A 24864-nucleotide genomic window follows, 5' to 3' on the forward strand; every position below is an offset into this window, starting at 1 on the left:
AGTCTGTGGGTGATGAATGCATTAAACAAATATCTAACAGTGGCATCCATTACTTTTATGCTATATCGGTAGATATTAAGGTAATATGTCACAATAAGCCATTAGAGAGTCCATTACATATAGATGGCATTATAGCATATAGGTGACAGATGCTGATGTTAGACATCTGTCAAAGCCTGCATTCATACACTAAACCATAATGTGAACAGCATCCTATCAGTGTAAATTGTAGCATGTCAGGAGAAACATACAAACTCCTAAGGATGTTTACTTTCATGATCTCAAACCTAAGACTGTAGTGCTACTAGGACACTTATCTCTACACCACTGTGCTGCCCACAGTACATGTTATACAACCTATATGTCATTGAAGAAATCATAACTTCTCATAGGGATGATGTACTTTCTATTATTTGGGAGTCCCTCTTTTGTGACCTCAGTTCCATCCTCATAGAGGACTTGCCTACTGAGCCATAACCATTCCAGGGTCTTTCTCCCATAACACTCAGGTCAGTCAAGCAGAACTATCTCTTTCTGAAGGCCACAAACAAAAGGAGAGAATGCTTTCAGGACCTCTTAGATAGCGGCCATCACTTGGTCTGACATGCCGCCTGACAGTTGCTCAGCTTGTCTTTGTTTCACAACAAAAAGAGTGGCATCAAACAAAGGGATTCAGCTATAAAACGAATGGCTTTAACATAGGCGCACTCCACTTTATCAAGACGCTCCTGTATCTGATATCCAAAGGCGATTCAGCCTCACAGCTTTCTTTCCCATTTGGTCTCTAAGTATTTATCAGGTTCATTATGTGGCTAATGCCCTGTCGCTGCAAGGTGATACACAGACGTAAGGCTACATAGAGGAGGTGGCATGTTTGTGTTTGTTAGAAAACAATGCGTCCATTTAAGGTGTAAAGCCTCTATAGGATCAGTGTGCTTAGTGTGCCAATTGTAGCATTATTGACTGACAACATGATCCTCTCTGAAATCCTGAAACATTGTGCAAATAACGCTAAAGAACAAAGCATTGGAAGAGCACGCCCTGCAGGCTGGTTTACAGGGGGCCAAGAGGGCAGACGCCCTGGGCACCTAATACCCTGAGTTTTATGTTACTATAATATTTTTCATTTTTGGTGTTTCATCCATCCTCCAATCTCTAATTCAAACTCCATTGTTATATTTTTAACATTTTCCATATTTTATTTTACTTTGTAATTCACTTTAGAAGTTAAAGTCAGTCCACTTTGTAGCCATGCCTATTATACAAACACTTTTTATAATGTTTAAAGGGAACAGAATGAACCCTTGTGGGACTTGGTCTACACCGAAAGTCTGTGTGACCCCAGATGTGCAGCAACCCCTACTATGTAGCCCTGGCTTATCAGTTGGAGAACAATACACTCAATGCCCTTAGTCTACAAAATAAACTCCAGTTCTTCATGGTATCACCAACAGCCAGTGTAAAGGCCGTATTACAGGGCTTGATGGCACAGGCCACACTTCCCCGGGGTCCTCCTGCCATGTCTCTGGGTCCCCTGCGGCACTGTCCTGTTTCAGCTAGTGATTGACTGAGTGGGCTGTCTCTGTAGAGACAGGTTCAAAAGTGTCTTCGGGGGCTGCGGTCAGTGGAGGATGCAGAGATAAGGCAGGAGGACACCAGGGGAGTATGGAGAGGTAAGCATAACATTTTTATTTTTTTCTATATACTGATGCCCTTTAATCAGTCATCGGCCGCACATCACCTATTACATGGAGTGATGCACAGCTGATGATTTTTAAACTAAATCCTACAGGTGGCTGAAGAGCGAATGATTGCTCGCTCCTTGGCTAACCATAGTCCTTATTACATGGAGCGATATCTGTCTGATTCAGCAGATGATCGCTCTGTGTAATAGGGCCTTAATCCTATGCCGCTTCTCTTATCAACTGAAGGTGAAAACCATCTCATATTGTACTGACTTCATACCACTGATGGTAAGCCTGCCTTAAAGGTTGCGGCATGCTATCATGAAAGACAGCAGATTAATTTTTACTTGTATCGCCCTACAGTTTTGATGTATAATGTATTATCTATGTATTTTGTTTAAGATTTTGTGTTTTTACTAGGCATAATGTGAGGGTTTTTTATTCATGTTTATGGCGTTTCCTCTCTTTAGGCATGATATCTTATACTGAGTATCTCTTCCTGCTCTGCATATTAACAAGTAAGTGTGTCACTACTTTCTACAATATATGGCGTGTGCGCAGCAATATGTATTTTTTATTGCTCTAAATTAAAGGTGGTCTCTGTATTTATACCCATTAAACAGAGATAGCAAATCACGACTGGCCAATTGGAAGTCAGCGGAGGAACATAACTCCTTGGTGTAGTCCCCTCAACCTACAGCTATATCCACAGGGCTTGGAAGGGTGTAAGGGATTGACATGCAATTCAAGAAAACAAACAAAGGCTGAGGGGAGTGGGATTGGGGGGGGGGACTGATGAGGGGTAATCCTTTAGATTATAGCATAATTTAAAATTCCTTTCTGTTTTAGATCACACTGATCCTTTGGACGTTCTCCAATAAAACTTAGTGACAGATAAAACAATTTTTATTTTTAATAACATTCCAGTTTAAGTTATTCCACATAACTTTTGATATGTTGCTGCCCATTGTGAGACTAACAATTCCTTACATACTTGTTAGTGTCTATTTAGTCTCCTTTTCCTAGTTCTAAGCTACTGCTTTTTGCTGAAGACACAAAGATATGTGTGTGAGCTTTTCTCTTTGTCTCCCCCTCCTCCCCCCCCCTCCCTTCTGAGACAGCTGATGTAAACAAGTCCCTGGCAGGCTTTATCTGCAACATTGTAGCTTTTTTGTAGACACAACCATAAACCATTTGTTCAGCCTCGGCACAGGACTCATAAGACACTTCAGAACCTCCGGGTTATGTTTCTAGGCGTTAATTCATACATAGCGTAAAACAAGCAATGCGTTTCTGTGCCAAGTTGGCATCTTTTTATCAAGCTCCAAGGGGAGTCCTGCGCTGAGGCTGAACAAATGGTTTATGGTTGTGTCTACATTGTACTTTCTGGCTTTTGCATGGAGATGGATGCCAAGAGTTGAGAACCAGGAGCCAGACTGCAGACCCAACTGGTATTGATCAATGTGCATACTAGTGTTGGGCCTAAAGTTTGCACAACACTACCTAGTTTTACCATACTGCTATTACAGCTAACTACCCACTGTTATATACATATTGCACTATAAGGCCAGGTTAACACTATGTAAAAATAACAGCATATTTCATAAAAACTGCCATTGTTGTGCAAATAACGGCCGTTATTTGTGAAATAGCGGCCGTTGTTATGAAATACCTAGCCTATTAGCGCCCCTCTTTGTTTATGTGTGCTTGTTTTTTTATCTGTCTCAAATTGTAGCTTTATTTAATGCTGGGAGGGCTATCCTGAGGTTAAGTTGCTAATGAACTCACTGTGATTACTTCTCGCAGCGTCACAAAGAAGCTACAATGTTGCAGATAAAGCCTGCCAGGGACTTGGTTACGTCAGCTTATCAAAAGGGAGGGGTGGGGGACAGAGAGAAAAACTGACACACAGATTTTTTTGTGTTTTCAGCAGAAAGCAGCAGCTCAGAACTGGGGAAGGAGACTGAATAGATAATAACAAGTATAGAATGAATTGTTAGTCTCACCATGGGCAGCAACATATCAAAAGTTATGTTTGAGTGGAATACCCCTTTAAGCCATCTTTACATTCAACGATTTAGTCCAGCAGCTACAATATTATTTCCCCTATGGAACGTCAGCTCTATTGAAAACATTATGGAAACCATTGAAATCCTTGTACCAATTGCTTTGACTTAGATTAGATACCAGCTACCCACATACTATTACATCCCCTGATAATGACATGTAAATCCATTAAGTCTCTGTATAATGTCTATGTTATTGTGTGCCTAGCAGTTTTCTTTCTTATATTACACTGCTTCATTTAAACTTTTATTGAAATGATTGTCCTCAGTGGTGTGTCCTCTTACTCCTCTGCTAATTTATTGTTATTACATTACATTACACTTAATAGAAAACACGTGACTGAGGTGTAGTCAGAAACCATGTGGACCTGCTGTAAAGTGCATGCTTCTAATTTATTATTAATGGTAAATGGTTTTGCAAGCGGCTTACCTACAAAATCACACAGCCATAGGATCTGCTCATTAACGGCTGCACGGTATGGCTGGTAAACAGCATTTTACTCACAAAAACCACATAACCACTAACAATCAATAGAAAAAAGAATACTAAACAGCATTTCTATGATTTTTTTTGTGGCATCATCGCCTCATCTAGTACCCAATTACAGGTTATAAAAACAAACCTGCAATAAATATTCGGCTGCTCTTACATAGGTCAGTTTGGCTTAGTTTTTGCAGCAGCTTTGAAGCCAAAAGCATGCATGGATCACAGTGAATTAGATAATATAACAGATGCTGATACTTCTCTTTTTTTAATACATTCCTAACCAGGAGCATGAGTGTAGGTAGCAACATATTCTTTATGTTATGGTATTCACTCTAATTCAATATAACATTCAAAGCTGTTGTAAAAACTGAGCAAAGGGCCACAGCGTAAGAGCAGCCTTGCTGATGTTTCCTGAATTTGTTCATAAGCTTTATGTTTGCTATCAGTTGTGTGTGGTTAGGGTGGATTCACATGTTCAGGTTTTTAATTGCAGCTTGGATTTGACAAGAGGAGAAGCCTCCTTCTTACCTTGATATGTGTTGATATGTGTTGAATGTGCAGTCGTATAATAAACATGATCATTATTTTCGGACGTCTTTTGCAAACAGCAGATGTTTTTTATTAGTTGTTCACACAGTTTTTCTTTTTTCACCGTTCTTTTTCAGTTTTTACTATTAAATTCAATGGACTTTTCAATTAAGCCACACTCAAAGAGCAATTAGTAACCCCAAACTAGAATAATGTACAAACCCCCGTCATTGCACTAAGGGGAGGCCAGGCAGCTAAATAACTTCCGTTATTTTAGACTCAAAGTAACGGACGTAATTTTAAACAGAGCTCAAAAGACGTTGTGTGAACATAGCCATAATATGTTCCTGGCTTTCTATTCAGTTAATGCAATAAATCAGAATGTATGAACACATCCTCAATGTTTGACTATGTTCACACAACGTCAAAAATAGAGAAAAGGCGGCCGATTTTGATATTTTAAAAAATGTCCGTTTTTGCCGCGATTTAACTGACTGCTATGGCAGTGCATTGAAGTCAATGGGAAGACGGACGTCCAATGCACACAATGCATTGAATAACGCACATTTTTACCGCGGACACCAAAATAATAAACATGATCATTATTTTCAGACATCTTTTGCAAACAGTGGATGGTTTTTATTAGATGTTCACACGCAGTTTTTCTTTTTCCACCGTTCTTTCTCTGTTTTTACTATTAAATTCAATGGACTTTTTTAATTAAGCCACACCCAAAGACCAATTAGTAACCCAAACTAGAATAATTTACCAACAGCCGTCATTGCACTAAGGGGAGGCCAGACAGCTAGATAACGTTCGTTATTTTAGACTTAAAATAATGGACGTAATTTTAAACGGAGCTGAACAAATGTTGTGTGTACATAGCCATAGAGTGTAATAGGATAAATCCTGGCACTACTGTCAAATGGCATCCTGGCTCTGATAGTGGATCAACATGTGGCAGGTAAAGCAGATTCCATAGGACATGTGACCTCTATAGTGCTCATCTCCAACAGTGCAGTAGATAGATGCAGTATCACAAATGCAGATGTGAAGATTGATCAGCACTCACCGGTAACTTGAATGGTTGTTTACTGCTTGTACAAACACTAAAACATTGCAGGAGACGTGGACAGCGAATAGATACAATGTTTATAAAGTACTTGAAAGTTATTATTCTAGAAATATTAGTTGTTGCAGAAAAAGAAAAAAAAGTCTGGCTCAAAAATTTTTGAGTCTGGCTGTCTTCATATTACAGATTTGAGGCTGGTACAGTACAGAAGGCTTACACCCAGTCTCTTCAGACCTTGTTAACTTGTGACGAGTTAATCTTGTATGGCTAATTGAAAAGCTCTCAGTACAAATAGCGCTCCATAAAGCAATAGCAGATTTACCATCTACTGAAGAGCCAGATAATCCACCTCATTAACTGCAACTTTTGCCTTAAAGCCAACAGCAGAGACAACTGTGTTTGTAGCCTCTGAACTCACATACATTTTAAAGGCTCTTAAAATTTGATGGTATTAAAAAAAAAAAAAAAATAAGCTTTATATGAAAAATATTAATTCATACAACTTCTGCCATGCTGTAGTAGATGTGTTTCCATGGGTAAAATCGAGTAAAATCGAAAAGCTATTAAAAAAATTTGTATTTTTATAACTTCATCTGTAAATAATGTATATGCTCTCTATTTATGAACGGACATCATTTTAAGGGCAAAATACGGCTGTAATTATCAGTATGGCCGTATTTTCCCCTTAAAATGATGTCCCTTCATAAATATGGGCAAAAAAACCTGTGAACATACCCCTATTCGTATAAACAGTTTACACCAGTGTCTGTTTTACACCCATTGATAGATCTGGACCTGTGTGTAAATTAACCATGAATGTTAAAGCCTATCCCAACTTTCAAGCAATATATATGTATGAAATGGAAATATGTCTTGTACTACTTTCTTTTTACAATCCCCTTTAAAACTTTCTTTAGAACCTCATGCTGGATTCAAGATTGCATTCAACATGTTTGACACCGATGGGAATCAGATGGTGGACAGAGAGGAGTTCTTAGTGGTAAGTTTCATATCCTGGATTGTGAACACTATTCCATGCCGCAGGTAGAAATATTGATATGTACACAGCCTCATCTTGTCTCCTAAATCCACATGAGAAGACTACACCTGCCCCACTGATGCCAACTCTTGCTTCAGCTTTTCAACAGCTTGTTCAGTATCAAAGTCCTTCCCTACTTTAAACGTAACCACATCACAAGACCTTTTTTTCAAGTTCTTATATCAAAAGAAAATAAAATATGTTCTAAGTCAGTAACTAGGGCAGATTAAGATGTCCAGATGTGGAAAGCGCTAATTACAGGTAAGTGGATGAACATTAAAGAGCGTCCAGCTGCGCCAGGATCGGCATTCTTCACTTTGTTTTCATACATGTTCCAATGGGGCTGGACAGATTAATGTTTACTTGCCATACCTGGAAACCGGCCATTCTTTATCAGCTTCCTCTTTCCAATGGGTAATTTCTTTTTTTTTTAAACTGTATTTCAAACAGGATTGTCTGTAATCAAAGTGTAGGACTTGTCTTACTCCAACATCAAAAGAAATACTTTGGCTTTGGCTTTACGAACAAGATCAGAGAATTCTCTATTTTAGTAAATATAAGGTTATGTGAAGATATATAATGCTGTGACGTCTATTTAAATTGAACATGTCAATAGCTTTAAAAATAAATTCTTTGTTTGCTTAATAATTACCAGGTATTATACAGAAACCTCACCCTTACATGTTATCCCTTACCAATGAAAATACAATCTTGAGTAGACCTAGTATTGGTTATTTTAGTGTATAGCATTAGTACTGCAAAAGTAGATGCTACTCCATGTATGCCTGTTACGAAAGGCATTCTCTTCAAAAGTATATAAAAAAATAATTTGGCATTTATATCATTCTTCACTTAAGCTTCTCCTATCTGAGGCTCATATGAGATAGCCATCTTTTCTTTTCTAGTGGTTTAGTTATTCTCAGTCTTTAGTTTATAATTAGGGATGGTCCGAACTCTCCGAGGTTCGGGTTTGTATGAACCCGAACGTTCGGCATCAGATTCCAGCTGTCTGCCCGCTCCGTGGAGCGGGTGGATACAGTGGGAGGACCGCCTGGAAAACTGGGATACAGCCTATGGCTATGGCTGTATCCCAGTTTTCCAGGCGATCCGCCCGCTGCACAGAGCGGGCAGACAGGGGGAATCATTACCAAGAGTTCGGGTTCGTACGAACCCGAACCGAACTCGGTTCGGACCATCCCTATTTATAGTCATTGTGCCTTTGTTCTAACATATAACAGCCCTCTACACACTGATTGCTTGTGGAGAGCTTGTGCTTACAAATCCAAGCCAAGCCGAACAAGCAGAGTTGCAGTATATAGGATGAGAAGAGGACAAAGCAAAGCTTCAGGCTGAGACTTAGGGCCATATTATACAGCCAGACCCCTGAAGTACCAAGCCTATACGTGGCTCGATTACTGTGCATTGTTAGCAATGTCCGTGCAGTGCATGAAAAATAATAAAGATTATAATGACCTTTTCTCCCCCGGTGTCCTGCAGCATTTTACCTGTGTTCACTGGTGACGCTACTGGCCCCGCCTCTTTAGAGACAGGCCACTCAGGCAATCACCGACTGCACTGTCCCGTATCGGCCAGTGGTCAGCTGAGTGGCCCGTCAGTAGAGAGAAGGCAAAAAGTGTCAGCAGTGAGTGGGAAACACAGACATCGGGAAAGAATAGGTAGGTACAATCTTTATTATTTTTACAGTGTCATTAGCCATTGGCTGCTCACCAGTACACGTAGCAGGTTTAAACGACAATGATCAGCCAGTGATCATTTCTCCTAACAATCGTATATTTATCACCGTTTCACATATCACACTCATAAAGCTTTAGCTTAGCTATCCCTTTGCCTGTTTGTAACATGGATTCCACATAATGACAGTTCTGTACAGTTTGTGATAGCCTTATATCTTAGCATCTTAGACCACTGCAAGTTAGTAATAATTTGAGTGGGATATTAGGAATAACTTAAACTGAACTGCTGGCTTAGGTTATTGTGTCCCATAGATATATTAAGTGCAATTAATTGTTTTCCCAGTGTTTACAGAGTGTGCAGTCTGGGTAGGCTGACTTATATTGGTGTTGAACTTGATGTAATTGACATGCCAAGAGCGTGTGGAAATTCCTGAACAGCTGACAGCCTAGTGTTGGCACCTCTCCCACACTGAAATATGTTGACTTACAAAAGCAAGGAAAGCTTTCATTCTCGTCCTATAATAAACAATAGAGTGGTTCTAGTGTAGTTGTGAAATGCTGTATAAGAGTTTTCAGGGTAATTGTACATAGAGCACCATACAGTCTCCAGATGGTATTTAGATTTACTACCATCTATCAACCTACCTGAACGGACATTTCTATTTCAGTGTGTGATACCACCATAGCTCCTAGGCAGCATGCCCACTGGCTTGGTGTAATGTTAGACTCTTATGTGTCCTTTATTCCCTATAATGAGTCAGTTAGCGGTCGTTTGAGATTGTTTATCGTTAATCGTTGATCGTCAAAAAATCGCTTTGTATAATAGTACACTAAGGGTAGGTTCACAATGGAATCCAGCGGATTCCTTCGCTCATACCCGCTCATGGCCGCGCGCGTCTCCACTCAGGCCATAGACACCATTCTATGGCCGGGCAGATTCTGCCTTATGCCGAAAGAACTGACATGTCAATTCTTTTGGTGGACAGCGGAATTCACCCGCCCATAGAATGGTGTCTATGCGATGGGCGGAGGTGCGTGCCACCGTGAGCGGGTACGAGTGATGGAATCTGCCGGAATTTTTCTGCACAAATTCCATAGTGTGAACCCACCCTAAAAAGACAGCTTCATTCCTGGCCACACTCAAATTAACTAGGTGATTTACACAATGCTTGCTGTGTGAAGAGAAAAGTTGCTTTCCCAGTGTAACTCTATGAGATGCTCAGTGAGCCTCACAGAGTCACATTGAGAAAGTCCACCCAATCACCCAAGATCGTCTGGTCCCACTGAAGAGCAGCGAGGACTGGAAGTTGCATTGTATGAGAGGAATAGAGCACCCAATAAAAAGTGGGGCAGGGTACCCATTTACTGTCAACATGCCTATGCTGAGAGGGGTTTTTTTTTGTTGCTGGAATGGCCCTTTAACCCCTAGACGACTAAGAACATACCGGTATGCCCTGGAAGTCTGTGCCCAGACAACCTTGGGCATACCGGTACTTCCTGAGCTATGAAGCGTGCTCCAGAGCGGAGCGCGCTTCATAGGAGGGGGGAGTGGGCTGCAGTGAGCAGCCCAGCCCTCCCTGTTAATGACAGACTGCAGCGATCGCGCTGCAGCGTGTCATTAACCCCTTAAGCGATCGCTGCGATCACTGCGTTTAAGTGTGACAAGAGCAGTCCCCTGTCACTTTCCGATCGGGACCCCCGCAGTGTGACTGCGGGGGTCCCGATCATTTTAATGGACCGCTGGAGGTCTCTCACCTTCCTCCGTGCGGTCCAATCGGTGTTCTGCTGGTTAAGTCTGCCACAGGCAGGCTTAATCAGCAGAGCGCCTATAACACTGATCAATGCTATGCCTATGGCATAGCAATGATCAGTGTGCATAATGTAACAATTGTATGTAAAAGTCTCCTAAGGGGACTTGAAATGTTAAAAAATGTTTAAAAAAAAGTAAACATGTCTTTATAAATACCCCAAAGCTCCTCCCCCAATAAAAGTTTAAATCACCCACCTTCCCCATTATATAAATAAAACATATATAAATAAATAAACATATAATATACTGTAGTGTGCGTAATTGTCCCATCTATTAAAAAATACAGCCCCATAGGTGAAAAAATAAAACCGTTATAAGCGTCACAATAGGTCCATTTTATTAATAATTAATTGCAAAAAAAAAGGATTTCATTCAAAAAATATATATAACATTAGAGAATCTGTGTAAACCTGCATATGGTTGTGTTCAGACTGACCTATAGAATAATGGTATCATGTCACTTTTACCATATAGTGCATTACGTAGACACAGGAACCCCCCAAAAGTTACCATAGTGCATTGTTTTTTACGATTTCACCTATTTATATCTTCATAAATAATATTTGGGGTTCCATTATACATGTTATGGTAAAATGAAAGACGCCATTACACAGTACAACTATTCCTGTAAAAAACAAGCCCTTACATGGCCCTGTAGGTAGAAAACTGAAAGTGCTAGAGCTAGAGGGAGGAGAAAAAAACGAGAACACAAAAATGAAAATTTGCGCGGTCCACTGGGTCATTTTGGGCCTGGTCCTCAAAGGACTAAACAAACAGCATGTAATACTACTTTTTAATTGTAATTGTACATCTAAGGCTGGGTTCACACTACGTTTTTGCTGTTTGTTTAACGCATATGTTTAATAGAAAAAACAAAGGCTACCAAGACGCAGTGTGAATAACAGGATAGTTTGCTTTAGGTTGCCAATTTTTAATACACAAAGTCATAATTTTCTATTATGATTAATTTATTACTGAATAAAACATTCTCCAATACTATTAGCACCAAAGTGAGAACATTGTTAGTGAACTGGTCTCATAAGGTCAGCCCCTCCTTTTATTATCACATATTGATTAACATTACTCATCCTAAGGTTTGCTCCGTCCATAAACACCTAGTACGTGGCTCCTTTTGTCTAACAGATTCAGTAGAACAGCTGCTGAAACTTCGCTGCCACCATTTCTACACTAAAGAACCTGGTGAAACCCAGGAGCCTCCTACAATCACAGACAAATAACAGCTTTAGTGATACTGATGTAACTATATGGTTTCTAACCTTCTATCATCATTCTCATCAGTTATAATTAAAATGAAGCAGTTTTTGCTTATTATTGTGCACAAAGAGATAAAGGAACTATAAATATTCTTCTACTTACGCTGTTCTCTATTGTATATTTTCTAGTTCTATTTATGAGACTGATCTCCCTAATATAAATTTAATATTTGATATTTGTCATTAAATAATATTCTTAAAACATTAGAGTCCAAAATATTATTTTTGGTTTCGTTATTTAACACATACAGCAAAGACATACCACAAAGTTCTTTTGGCTGTGTTACTTGCCCCAATATGGTCAAAATTACTTTTGCTATATTGTTGGTACTGCTAAGCTGCTGTTTGACGGCACACAAATAACCCATGACTTTGTACTATAATACATCTTCATAATGTGTGCTCATTCATGAGTTTGCCTCAAATTTTTCTATATGCCTTGGTAATCATTGGATTAGCCAGAAAAGCTACAGAAAAGCCATGAAAAGATCCATTTAAGTTAGAGTTTGTATAGAGTCCTAGTACATTTGTGTGAGCTTTAGTAAGGTCCTAATTGACCCTAATTATTTAGGATCCTCAGTATATTTACTTCACTGTGTACCTGTCATTTCAGGTAACTTTTCCAGATAAGATGTCGTTCCTATACATGTAGCTCTCTCATGTCTCCATACACATCCGAAGCAGCAGCATGGAGGGCATTACAGAGCAGCAGTGAACAGTCTGTGAATGAAGCTCTAGAGTGTGAATATGTACATTTAGCTCTTGCTTATAACACTATTCAACTTGATCTCTTAGTGAGTGAATAAAAAGTTTAGTGGGGATGGAGGAGTTAAAAAAAACTCAGTAAAAGGAGAAAGAAAAATAAAGTTTCTTACTAGACTGCAGATAGATGTTAGCTATAAATAAATATAAATTAATTATATAAATGATATAATATATATATATATAAATTGTTACCTACTTTATTAGATTTGTAGGTTGATATAGCACATGTGGCCATAGTAAATGTCTTATCTGTGTTCAAATATTAAAAAAAAAAACTATGCTGATGTTCACATTTGGTTACTTGTACAGTCACCAGGGCAGTGATGGCAAACCTTTGGCAGCCAAATGGACATGGTTAAATCTTCAGATCTGTTCTAGGTAGCCAATGTAAAAAGTTTTCCTAGCAGTCTACACAGGATCAACATGTGTGGCCATCTTTATCAATAATCTGTAGGCCGGGGTTGGTAACCTTTGACTCTCCTGTTCTCTCTGATGTGGAGGTAAACTATCAACCTGAGTTGGCAAGACTTCCAAGTTTAGTGTCACCTTGTTATTTATATCATCTACTTTGAAGAGATAATGCATGAAAGGGATGTATGTAAAAAACAACAATGGCCACGTCTGAATGAAACTAAATTAGCTACATCATAGTCACCCAACAGTGACCGAACACCGTCCATGATGTGTGTAATACAAGACGCTTAAAGAGCTAAGGGAAAGACAGCTATCAGGATCTGAATGACTCAAGGCAAAGAACCAGACATGGAAGCTGACAAACCCAAAAATGTTCTGTGGCAGTAAATGAACTCTGAAAAAGAAAAATAAAAGGATCATTTGTTTGGGACTGATGGATAATGACGGCTGTGAGGAATGTGAAAAAGAAACATTCTTGGAGCTTTCATGGAAGATGGCAATTTGGAGAGAGGTTCCTAAAACCATCACTTTACAAGCTGAGCATGAGGTGATCGGATTCCAGAAGTGTGTTGTATGTATTAGAAGAAATTGAGAGACAAGAAAAACTTGCTAAACCAACAGCCAGCTCTTGTCAGCTCATTTCCAGATGACAGGACAATCACAATTTTACATTAGAGCAAAAAAAGATGTAACCTTATTCGAGTACATGTTTTATTAACTTACTGTTCTACCATCAAGAACATTATTCACAAGTTACAGCTAACTGGGTCCCTGGATCACCGTATAGGTCTCATTGCTAGATGAACACTACCTAAGGACTCCAGATATTTCAGCCTAAGAAAATAAGCTGCCACATGCAGAAAAATATTATTAAAGTAATTGTACCAGCGGGACAACCCATGTCAACATCCACAATTAGGGATTATGGACATCATTAAAGGGAATACTCACAGAGACCCTTGAGTCCTATTACATGGAGTGATAAGACCGTTTCGGTGGATTAGTTTCGGCTGATTATAACTTTGTGTAGTAGAGACAATGATCAACTGATGAAACAATCATCAGCTGATCGTTTCTTTAGGTCCAGACCTAAAATCGTCGGACACACATCGCTACGTGTAATAGCAATGTGCAGCTGGTGACACTGTAAAAAAATAACAAAGTGACAGGTTGTTCATCCCATCACTGGGACAGCAGTGCGCCACTGTCCTGGTGATTGGCTAAGCGGCCAGTGGCTTCACACAGTGCCAGGAGTGAGCCGAAGCTAGCAGACATTAAGCAGTGTGGATAGATATATAAGCGTTTATTATTATTTTTTTTTACAAGGGCTGTACGGATGATGCTAACGATGTCCATGCAGCCCTTGCTGCCCAATTATCTGGCAGTGTAGGGGCTCATCTAGGAGATTGGTGCTGGCTTACATAAAGTTATTGGCCCATGTAAAGTGCCCTTACCTATGAACCTAAGCACTAAGAACTAATAAGCAGTAGAGATGAGCGAACCTCGAGCATGCTCAAGTCCATCCGAACCCGAACTTTCGGCATTGATTAGCGGTGGCTGCTGAAGTTGGATAAAGCCCTAAGACTATGTTGAAAACATGGATATAGTCATTGGCTGTATCCATGTTTTACAGACAACCTTAGAGCTTTATCCAAGTTCAGCAGCCCCCGCTAATCAAATGCCGATCGTTCGGATGGACTCGAACCCGAACCCGGTTCGCTCATCTCTAATAAGCAGTTGTTCTTGATTGGCACATTCATGCCATACCCTGTAATACAATGATCAGCTGAACACTTCACTCCCTGCAAAATCAGCTGATTGCCAGACTTCCTGAGGGCCAGAGCTACTCTTGATCACCATGGTGGCTCTCATATTAAAGGGATCATCTGTGATGATTCCAAAAATTGTAATTGATATTACCAATGTCAACCTAACAGGTTGGTTTAAGTAGTTTTAAACCTTGGTTTTAAATGATAGCATAAGCAGTACAGCTGTTTTTTTAAAGAGTTACTCCCAATTTGCAAAGTCATTTAATACCCACAGGGTAGGGGACAGCAAGCTGTTCGGTGGAAGACCGACCACTGCCACTCATGTCCTTTTACCCATGGATAAAGGGAACAAACATTTTAATAATTTTGAATTTGTACCTCATAGGCTGGTGTCATTAAAAAAAAAAAACCTTTAAACTCAAACCACACAGAAGAAGTGATCTTCAACATAGCTTTTGATGTGGAATCTGCAGTGGTTTCAAAAACCACATGGTTTTTGGCCATTTGAAAATGCCTTATGCAGGGGATTTTACACAGAGAATTTTGTTACAGTGCTGGCAGTGTTACACAGAGAATTTGGTGGCAATGTTTCATTCAGTTTTTTTTTTTTAGTCAAAGCCAGAAGTGGATGCTAAAGAAAAGGGGAATTTAAAGGAAGGACTTATATTTCTAGATATTTCTTTATCATGTTGGATCCACTTCTGACTTTGGCTCAAAGATAGAGATGAGCGAACTTCGAGCATGCGCGAGTCTATTCGAACCCGATCATTCTGCATTTGATTAGCAGTGGCTGCTGAAGTTGGATAAAGCTCTAAGGTTGTCTGTAAAACATGGATACAGCCAATGACTATATCCATGTTTTCTACATAGCCTTAGGGCTTTATCCAACTTCAGCAGCCACCGCTAATCAAATGCTGAACGATCGGGTTCGAATAGACTCGAGCATGCATCTCTACTCAAAGACTATATGTAAAGCTGCCAAAAAAATGTGCGTGTCTTTTTTATCTTTCACAAAATACCTAATGCCTTATACCTTATTTCCTGTCCAATATAAAATCTAAATTAATAGTGTCCTCCACTTTGTAAAGTGCACCAAAACAACTGTATAATGGGCAGGACATACAGCTGCCAGGACTCTTTTACAGAACAGTATAGAGGTTTAGTAACGTCCTTCTGGAGAACACCTATAATAAAGTTACCACTGTTGAATTACCTGTCTCATAACAGTTACATTGAAGCCCTCCCAGCAAAGCGGCTAGAATGATCACCTAACCCATTTCTCTCTGCCTCATAGTGCACCCATTAGCTTAGCACTGTTGAAGCCATGTAAAATAGTATTAGTTTTTTTACTTGTGGTGATTGGATTTCTTATACTACACTATGGTATGCTACTTCTTTAAACTTATTTTTGTTTATTAACAGCCCCTGAGAAAGTTGCCCATTTATTAAGTAATGATTTGTACAGCACCACAAAGGAATCTTACCAACATACAAAAATCTTAATCATTTAATTGAATTGTGCTGACAGTATGAAAAAAGATCTGTAGGTATGCTTGGTGCCTACTATGCAGACAAATGACTCGGTGTGGAGAGATGATATTTGAGTTGCTGGTTCTCAGCAGAGTATCCCCCCAGATTAACACTGCTTCCTACAACACTAATTCCGACCAACTGCAGAGTCTCAAGTAGTAAAAAGCAAGTCACACCTATCATATACATAGATATTGTGTATAAATTAAGTATTACATATACCAAAAAAGGTTTCATTTAAGCAGAATGAGCTGTATACAAATTGGGTATATATATATATATATTTTTTTTTGTTGTTGTTTTAATTAAGATGCACAAGAAATTTATAAAACATTGTTTTTAGCCTGAATAAATTAAATTTTTATGTTCACACACGGTACAGACAACGGCCATTGTTTGGCACTCAAAAACAGCTGCTGTTGTCTTGGTTGTTAAACAACGATTGTTGTTTCATTGACAATAGCATTTATAGCAATGCAGAACGGCCAGAAATAATTGACATATAAATTATTTGCACAGCCGTTGTTTGATACGTTGTGTGTACAACGGCCGTTGTTTGCATCGACTTCAATGCAACATATTTTAATATGAAAAGAACGGACATTATTTTCATAAAAAATACGTTCTGTGAACACATAGTATGTCTGTCAGTATTTTGGTCAGTACTTTTGCAGCCAGGAGTGGGTTGAAAACACAGAAACTTTCCATTATAATTTTGTCCTGTTACTTCCACTCCTCGTTTTGGTTAAAAAAAATACTGACCAAAAGACTGACGGAATTACTATGTGTGACCATAGCCTAAACATTTTTCTTTATTACTATTATATGTTCTACAGTTGATTTGCTTTATGTTTTGTTTGTTTCCAGCTTCAGGAAATATTCAGAAAGAAAAATGAAAAGAAGGAACGAAAAGGAGAAGAGGAGAAGTGTGCACAACTGGTAACATGTTTAATGTTGCTCATAATATTCAACAGGATAATAGGAGAATTTATATATGTGTCTCTTGGACCATTGTTCAATGTAGATTTCTACAATTTTAATTTAGTGTAGGTAGAAAATCAAGGTGTTTGGGTCATGATGGACCTCTCAAATGGATGTTGTTTGTCTCAAAGAAGCGTGAGATATCGTCGAACAATCATTCAGTTGACAGTTATTGAAGGTATATGGCCACCTTTAAATAAAGCATATATTAGATAAGAAAACAGACTTATTCTTCCTTATTTTTTGCCTGTATTTTGCTTTTATTTTACAGAGTGTGAACTAGAGATGAGCGAACCTGCCGAGGTTCGGGTTCGTATGAACCTGAACTCTCTGTGTCTGATTCCCGCTGTCTGTAGCCTCCGTGAAGGAGGGTGGATACAGCCAGAGGACCGCCTGGAAAGCTGGGATCAAGCCATAGCCATAGGTTGTATCCCAGTTTTCCAGGCGGTCCTCCGGCTGTATCTACCCTCTTCACGGAGCCTGCAGACAGCGGGAATCAGACGCAGAGAATTCAGGTTCATACGAACCCGAACCTCGGCAGGTTCGCTCATCTCTAGTGTAAACCTATCCTTAGGCTGAAACCACACAAACAGTTTTGTTGGCAGTTTTTAGCATGCAAAAAATAAGAGAATATAATTTAGATTATAGGGTTACTATAAGTGTCTAAGACTTAGGTAGATTTAAGGCAACATTACATCAGCATGTATTGTCCTGTGTAATAGGGCCAGTGATCAGCTGATGAACTGGAAAACACTCGCTCGTCGGCTGCATATCTCCCCATGTAATAGGGGATTTGCTCCCAAAAGCTGATTAAAGCAAATGGTTTTGCGATAATGGCCGCACGCTGATCGAGCTGTGTAATGTTTTCTGTAAAAGCACTAATCTAGGAGTTCAGCACTTGTTTACACCACAGCTCAGGCCATATCATACAGCCTTAAAGAGGTATTCCACTCAGGTAAAATACATGTTAATTAATCCCCCTTCTTGCAGACTAATAATTTGTTCCATATTTGTCATTTCCCTATCAGTCTCCTTCCCCCAGTTCTGCACTGCTTTGTGCAGAGGACACAGAAAACACCTCCTCCCCCCTCCTTTCAAAGACGGCTCATGTAAACAGCTCCCTGGCCAGCTGATTCTGCACTCTATGATGCCAGGAGGGTTAAACTGAGGTCAAGTTGCTGAAACTTATCCTCCCTGCATCACAGAGTGCAGATACAGCAGGCCAGGGAGCTCTTTACATGGGCCATCTCGGGAGGGGGAGACAGAGAGAACTGCTCACACACAGTTGTCTGTGTCTTCAGCAAAAGCAGCAGGCTTAGAACTGAGGGAAGGAGACTCACAAGGCATGTATGGAAGGAGTTGTTAGTCTCCAGGAGGGGAGATGAGTCAACATGTATTCTACCTAACCAGATAACCCCTTTAAGAGCACATCAGATTTATGACATTGGCTCATTCTGTGTAATAAATGTGGCACATCTTTTGATTCTATTAGGTAGCGTACTTACTGCCAAATTCGTCTTTGATACAATTTTGCAGAATAGCATCATATTTTAGCCATGCCTCATTCTTGCCGCTTCCAGATCTGCTCAACCTCCAATGCCATTAGTCTAATGAAATGCATGGGAAAATGATTGATGTTTTTCATGCAGATTTTTATTTTTTTTATTTGGTTAGTTGAGAATTCCTTCCATGAAATTAGTAATAAAGCAGCACAGCAGGGACATTTCTATTGCATAAGTGGTTGTCATTCCCTCAGCATTGGACGTCATCATTACGATTATTATGTGGAAACCTGCATGCATTAAATAAGCTAGTTCCTTTTGTTGCACATTGTTTTTTGGAAACTTTGTTTGCTTAACGCACAATAGGACAGATGTGTTATCTCAGAAGGGATTAGCATTTATGCTCCAGTTATTTTGTACAGTAGGAAAAGCCAAAGAAAAACTTGTCATTCAATGGAGCAAACATTGAATGTTCATATAACTAGAAGAAAACGGTTATAGATTTTTTTTCACGCACTAAACAACCTATTCCTCTCATTGTAAAATTTATAAATAAGACATTTGATTAAACAATGTCATTAGAAGGTTAAACCAGAGTATGGGTGAGTTCATACACTGCAGATTTGTTGCAAATTTCTGCAACTAGAAATCATTTCCTTATATCTGAATGGGGATATATTAGATGAATAGAGCAGTTGGACAGATGCAATATATCGGCTGCATGTCAATTGACTCTTACTCTACAAAAAAGGTTACCGTTTCTGCCAGTCACACAGTCACATCATCAGTAGGGTTGTGGCATAACTGCACCACAATGAAGGGTGTCTAAGGTTCTAAGTAGTGTCAAAAAATTTACAGACAGAATCCACAGGATATGCCATTAAAGTGACACTGTCACCCCCTTTTTGCATTTTGACTGCTCTCCACAGTTGTAAAGGGTAAATGTTACATTACTTATTTTATATTATAAGTCATGGTGCTTGTTCTGGTAAAAAGTGTTTTTTATTATCTGTGCATTGGGATATGTGGGCGGGGCTTTGCGGGTTAAGCGCCACATCGCCCCACCCCTAGCGCATTTTAGCCCCCCATCCGTGACATCAACGCATAAGCCCCGCCCCCTCGGCGGCCATTCGTGTGGGTCAATATAGGGGGATGGAGCCTAGATCTTTAGGCTGGCCCTTCCAATGGCTGTTGAGGGGAATGGGCCTATGCGGCGATGACGCCACGGATGGGGGCGGGGCTAAGTGGTGCTAGGGGTGGGGTGATGGGGTGCTTAGGCCGCGAAGCCCAGCCCACATATCCCTATTGACAGATGATATAAACCACTTTTGACCAGAACAAGCACCATGACGTATAATATAAAATATGTAATAAAAGCTGTAAAATTTACCTTTTACAACTGTGGAGAGCAGTCAAAATGCAAAAAGGGGGTGACAGTGTCACTTTAATGCTGGTTAGGTGTAGGTCCCACCTATGGAAGTTTAACCACTTTAGAAATTGGGGTACCATCATGCCTCTAGAATCATGTTTGTATGAATCTGTTTTCTTGTTTCCATGTTTTGGAAACATCTGACCTCAACAGGAAAAATGGCCATTGGTGACCTCCACATAACGGTAACTATGGGACATAGGACTCCATATCGGTAAGAGAACCTAGACTGGCACCTATCAGGCATTTATGCAATATCCTGTGGATAAACCCTATGCTCCTAAGATGCAATTGTAAATTTAGGTTTTTAACAAAATGGTCCACTACCAGTTTTTTTTTTATAGGGCATTAGATGTCTTACAAATTTACATGAGACATAAAAAAGTGTTTAATGTATGATTGTAAACCAATCCATACAAGTGCTGTTGCCCAGTGGGTTTCTGCTTAGGTTTCTGTTTGGGACCACCCAGCATGTGTGAACCAGCTGAGCTCTACAGCAGTTAGCTCATCCTTAATAACTGCGGAAGGCCTGTATCTATGGGACATAACAAACGGGCAACACCACAGGGAAAGAACAACTTTGCCATAAGAATGAGAAATGTGACTGCAGTCTTTTACTGTAAGGGACAGGGACTGGTATGTGGGAAATCTGTTTTCTCCTTCTCACCTCAGAGTGAACCAGGTTTATAGCAGGTTATCATTGTGAAAGATAGGATGGTCTTTTTATTTATTTTTTACATTCTATACTTTATTAAGTTTACTATGTATGAATATATATATATATATATATATATATATATATATATTAGGGTTGGGTGCTCTTTTTAATCTATTGAAGATATCTAAAGTTTTCTAGCTACAGCTCCTTTATATGATTACAGACTACAACCAAACCCACAGTAGTATAATCCTTCATTTATACTGCCATCTTTTCCTTATTTTTTTCTAAGCTGACACATTTATGTTCACAGGAAGAAGGGGGTAGAGAGTATGGTTGAAGGATTAGACTACATAGAATTTGTTTGTAGTCTGTTACCATGGAGATACAAAGTGAAACAAATAGAATTTCAGAACTGTTACATTCTTGGAATTTGTAATGGATGGCTATGCTGGCACCTGAATTAATTAAAAAAGTGACCCCCACACCCATAGCACAAAACAAAGCTACACATTAGATAACTGATGGATGTGAGAGAAGAGTAAGCAGCTATTGATTGCATGTTATTCATGCTGTTATTAAAACTGGAGATTTTAGCAGCGAGCTAGAGGTTTCACTGCTTTCATGGCAATCAGGAGAGGGTTGCAGGGGTCAAAATAACTTTTGGGGTTTTTTGTTTTTTTTGGGTTTGAGTTTTTTTGCATAACTTCCTCAATGTAACTAATGCCCATGAGCTCTGGTTACACTTTGGGGGTTATGTATCACAAATAAAAAAAGTCAACCCATTGGGATCTGTATGGAATCATACTTTCAGTGTTATTGGATTTGTTTTATATCAGGTAAGTTTTATGGGGTTTTTTAACCATACCACTTATCTAGTCTAAATGAAAACAGAAGTCATTGGGACATGCTGCCTTTACAGTCAGACAGGAAAACTGTGTCGATTGGTGTATGTTGTATATTCTGCCCCATCTGTCTGTTTTCTATAGTCTGTAAATATTGAAAGATGTGCATGCCTTAACCTATTTTGTTTGTCTTCTTCCCTTTTATCTTGCTGTTCACGACTTGACTCTGAAATGTGACACCTCACTTGGGCCTTGTTGGTGTATGTAAGCGTCTACAACTTTATGGATACCTTGCAACAACTAACGGTGTATGTACTTTAACATGCAATGTGCGAGTCTTGTGAGAACTGTCACTGCTTACTAGAACAGCTGCTCCTGTAATGACAAACTCACATTTTCTATTAGTGTTACATGTTATGGATCTGTTGATGTTTTACAACGGATTATACTTTTCCATAGTTTTAGTCACTTGCATGCATTTTTGTATTACTAATACCAATTACTAGATGATAGGCTCCTATGTATATTGTACAGGTCAAAAAAGGCCATGGTTAATTATTATGTGTAACTGAACCTAAGAAACAGTGTATCTCATTTGTTTAGTACAAAAAAGAAAATCTATGGCAAATAAAGGGGGTATTCTCATAAATTAATAGTATATTGTTAGATATCTCATCACAGCACTGGAATTGTATTCTTCACTGTAGTTGCTATGCACAGACACAGTTCTTTAACAGTGATACACCCTCCTAATTCTCATAATCAGTGGTGGCCCCAAAAGCTGGACCCCCCAATGATCATAAAGTGATGGCATATCCTAGAAATATAAATCACTTAATTAGATGGAAACAAAACAATATATCATTTCCAGCCAAGATTACATGATGACATGTTCAGCAGAAGCTATCAACCAGTTTTTATCTCGGGTTGTGGGTCAGTGACCAGATAGTGTCAGTTAGCTGCTATTTCTCCAGAGTATTGTGTGTAGAGACCAATACATAGGTTATCCCACCATGCAGCAGGATCAGCTTATGTTACTTGGTCTACAGCCATGTTATTATGGAGCCTAGGCTTTGTAGATCATTTCTCTACCTAAGTTATGTTAAAAAAAAAACTGAGATAGGAAATCGTGTAGTGTGACTGCTGCCAGACATGCTTGGCAATCCACAATTGAGCAATACAGGTGTCAGTCTGGCAGCTATGACTCCATTATTAAGGTTCCTGTTTTTCCCAATATTTCAGCTGTATAATATCCCAGAAGTCTTGTAAAGTCTAAAGGTATAGATGCGAAACAATAGTTTTCAACTTCAGTTGGGCCAGCAAACTACAGGCTTAGGCCATGTTCCAACAACATTTCTTTGTGGCTGTTTTACGGCCACCTTTTTCCAAAGCGGTCATTTAGGTGCCACAATCTAGGTGCCAATATTATATATTTAAAAGTTATAACAACAGGTACACTTTAAGTCAAAACTAAGGTTGTATTTTATAAAGTCTAAATCAACAGGGCAGGTGATATAAAGCAAGTTTGCAATAAACATTCATTATATATTGTTGTTTTTATCATGCTGTAAACAAAGCTGAACTTACAGAAATCCAGGTCCAGTCTCCTGAAGGCAGATTTTCTGACTTGTGCTGGTTGAAAGAAAACAGACTAAATGCATGATGGCCGGCCAGTACAGAGAGGCACGTCTCAATGCGTCCATGAATCACATGACTGCCTTCTCTGTGAGCGCTCAGATAACCTAGAAAACACTGGACTTGTCAGAAAACAGGAAGTGCCATTTTTTCCATGATAATTTTAAAAAAAAAATGAAAGTAAATTGCAAACTTCCTTTATATCTTATCTATTGTTGATTTAGATTTCAAGCATTATAACAACACTTTTAAAATGACATCTGGCAAAACAATGTGTTGTGTGAACGTTTCAACATATCCTTAGAGTATTTGACTTTACACATACTGTACATTCATTCTGTGAACTTCATTTTTGCAGTCAAATCTGGTTGAGTTATGTATACAGAATCTGCTGTGAAGGTATGAAATAAGCGTATCTCATCGCAGTACTGTACACATCACAGCAGCTGCAACACTGTACTCTTCCGACATTATTTCTATGGGTACATGATTGGCAACATCTAAGGCTATGTTCACAGAACGTAAGAGACCGGCCGTTCTGTGACTCCGGCCAGGTCACGGAACGGCCGGTCTCTGCACGGATCATCCAGGCCAGTACTTAAGTACCGACCGGATGATCTTTCCGGCCGCGGAGCAGAGCTTTTCATAGCACACAGTAAAGCAAGCGGCCGGAGTCGCTCACTTCACTGTGTGAACTGAAAGGGCTTTCTGCGGCCGGAATTCACTGAATTCCGGCCGCAGAAAACTGACATGTCAGTTATTTGCTGCGGCGTATGGGATCCCAGGCAGAGCGCATACGATGTGTGTACGCTCCGGCCGGGATCCCATTGAAAGTAAGGCATTGTTCCACCGCGGTAAATTTGTTCCGCCATCGGCAACAACGGCCGTACTTTTACATAGTGTGAACATAGCCTAAATGTGTACAGAGGATTACTCAAAACTTGTAAGCATCACAGCTTCTTTTTTGGTATGTGATCAGCAGATCAGTAAACATTTTTTTAGGGTAAATTCACACAAGCGGATGCGCATCCGCAGCTAATCCACAATACATGTATTATTCTTATTATTATTAATACGTGTATTGCGGATTAGCTGTGAATTTCGTGCGTGAGACTCCCGGAGGATCCACCCGTGTGAATTTACCCTTAGAATTTTTTTTTCTGCTGGATTAAGCCTTATCTGGAAAACCGTTTTGCTCCAAGAGTGACCTGAATTCATTAGAGTTCACTTTCCTACATTACTATCCAAGTCATACCCCATTTATTCCTTTAGTACTTGGTAGTGACAATTCCACCTGAGAAGGTCTGTAAATGCCCGCTGCCTGCTGCTGCATGTTTCCCAGATGTCAAAAGTTAGTGTTGTTTTCTTTCCTTTTTCTCCAGTCACTGGAGCGTTCCTTACAGTCCACTTTTAAGTGTTTTGGAGATTGGTATTTAATGAAGATATGTCAATATTTTTACTGTTGCTAATTACTTGTTATTTTTGCTCAGCAGCGCTCTCCTTCATTCAGAATGACACAAGTAGAATAGGATGTGTCTGTCTTGCTGCTTTTCCCATAGGGATCTTTATTTATGTTATGATTATGGTACAGTACCAGCATTCCTGCTGTATACTGGGCCAGTGTGAACAAACAGTAGGTTCTATTGAGACTAAAACATTCATACATTCAACATTATGATAA

The 24864-nt window shown here is 39.4% G+C and overlaps 1 protein-coding gene across 8 annotated transcripts in view; it reads left to right on the plus strand.

The window, feature by feature from the left end:
* The window catches only part of MICU3 (mitochondrial calcium uptake family member 3), a 108191-nt gene that overhangs the window by 50752 nt on the left and 32575 nt on the right, over positions 1-24864 (plus strand). For 4 of the 8 annotated variants that reach the window (XM_069977664.1, XM_069977669.1, XM_069977667.1 and 1 more), the window contains exons 5-8: positions 2156-2203; positions 6756-6838; positions 17001-17072; positions 21818-21856. In XM_069977664.1, coding sequence (XP_069833765.1) covers positions 2156-2203; positions 6756-6838; positions 17001-17072; positions 21818-21856 — 242 coding nt within the window. The remainder of the gene's footprint in view (positions 1-2155; positions 2204-6755; positions 6839-17000; positions 17073-21817; positions 21857-24864) is intronic. The other 4 variants (XM_069977665.1, XM_069977670.1, XM_069977668.1 and 1 more) reach the window with 1 other exon arrangement.

The sequence above is a fragment of the Dendropsophus ebraccatus genome, chromosome 7 (genome assembly GCF_027789765.1).
Source record: "Dendropsophus ebraccatus isolate aDenEbr1 chromosome 7, aDenEbr1.pat, whole genome shotgun sequence".
In the NCBI taxonomy this organism is placed as follows: domain Eukaryota; kingdom Metazoa; phylum Chordata; class Amphibia; order Anura; family Hylidae; genus Dendropsophus; species Dendropsophus ebraccatus.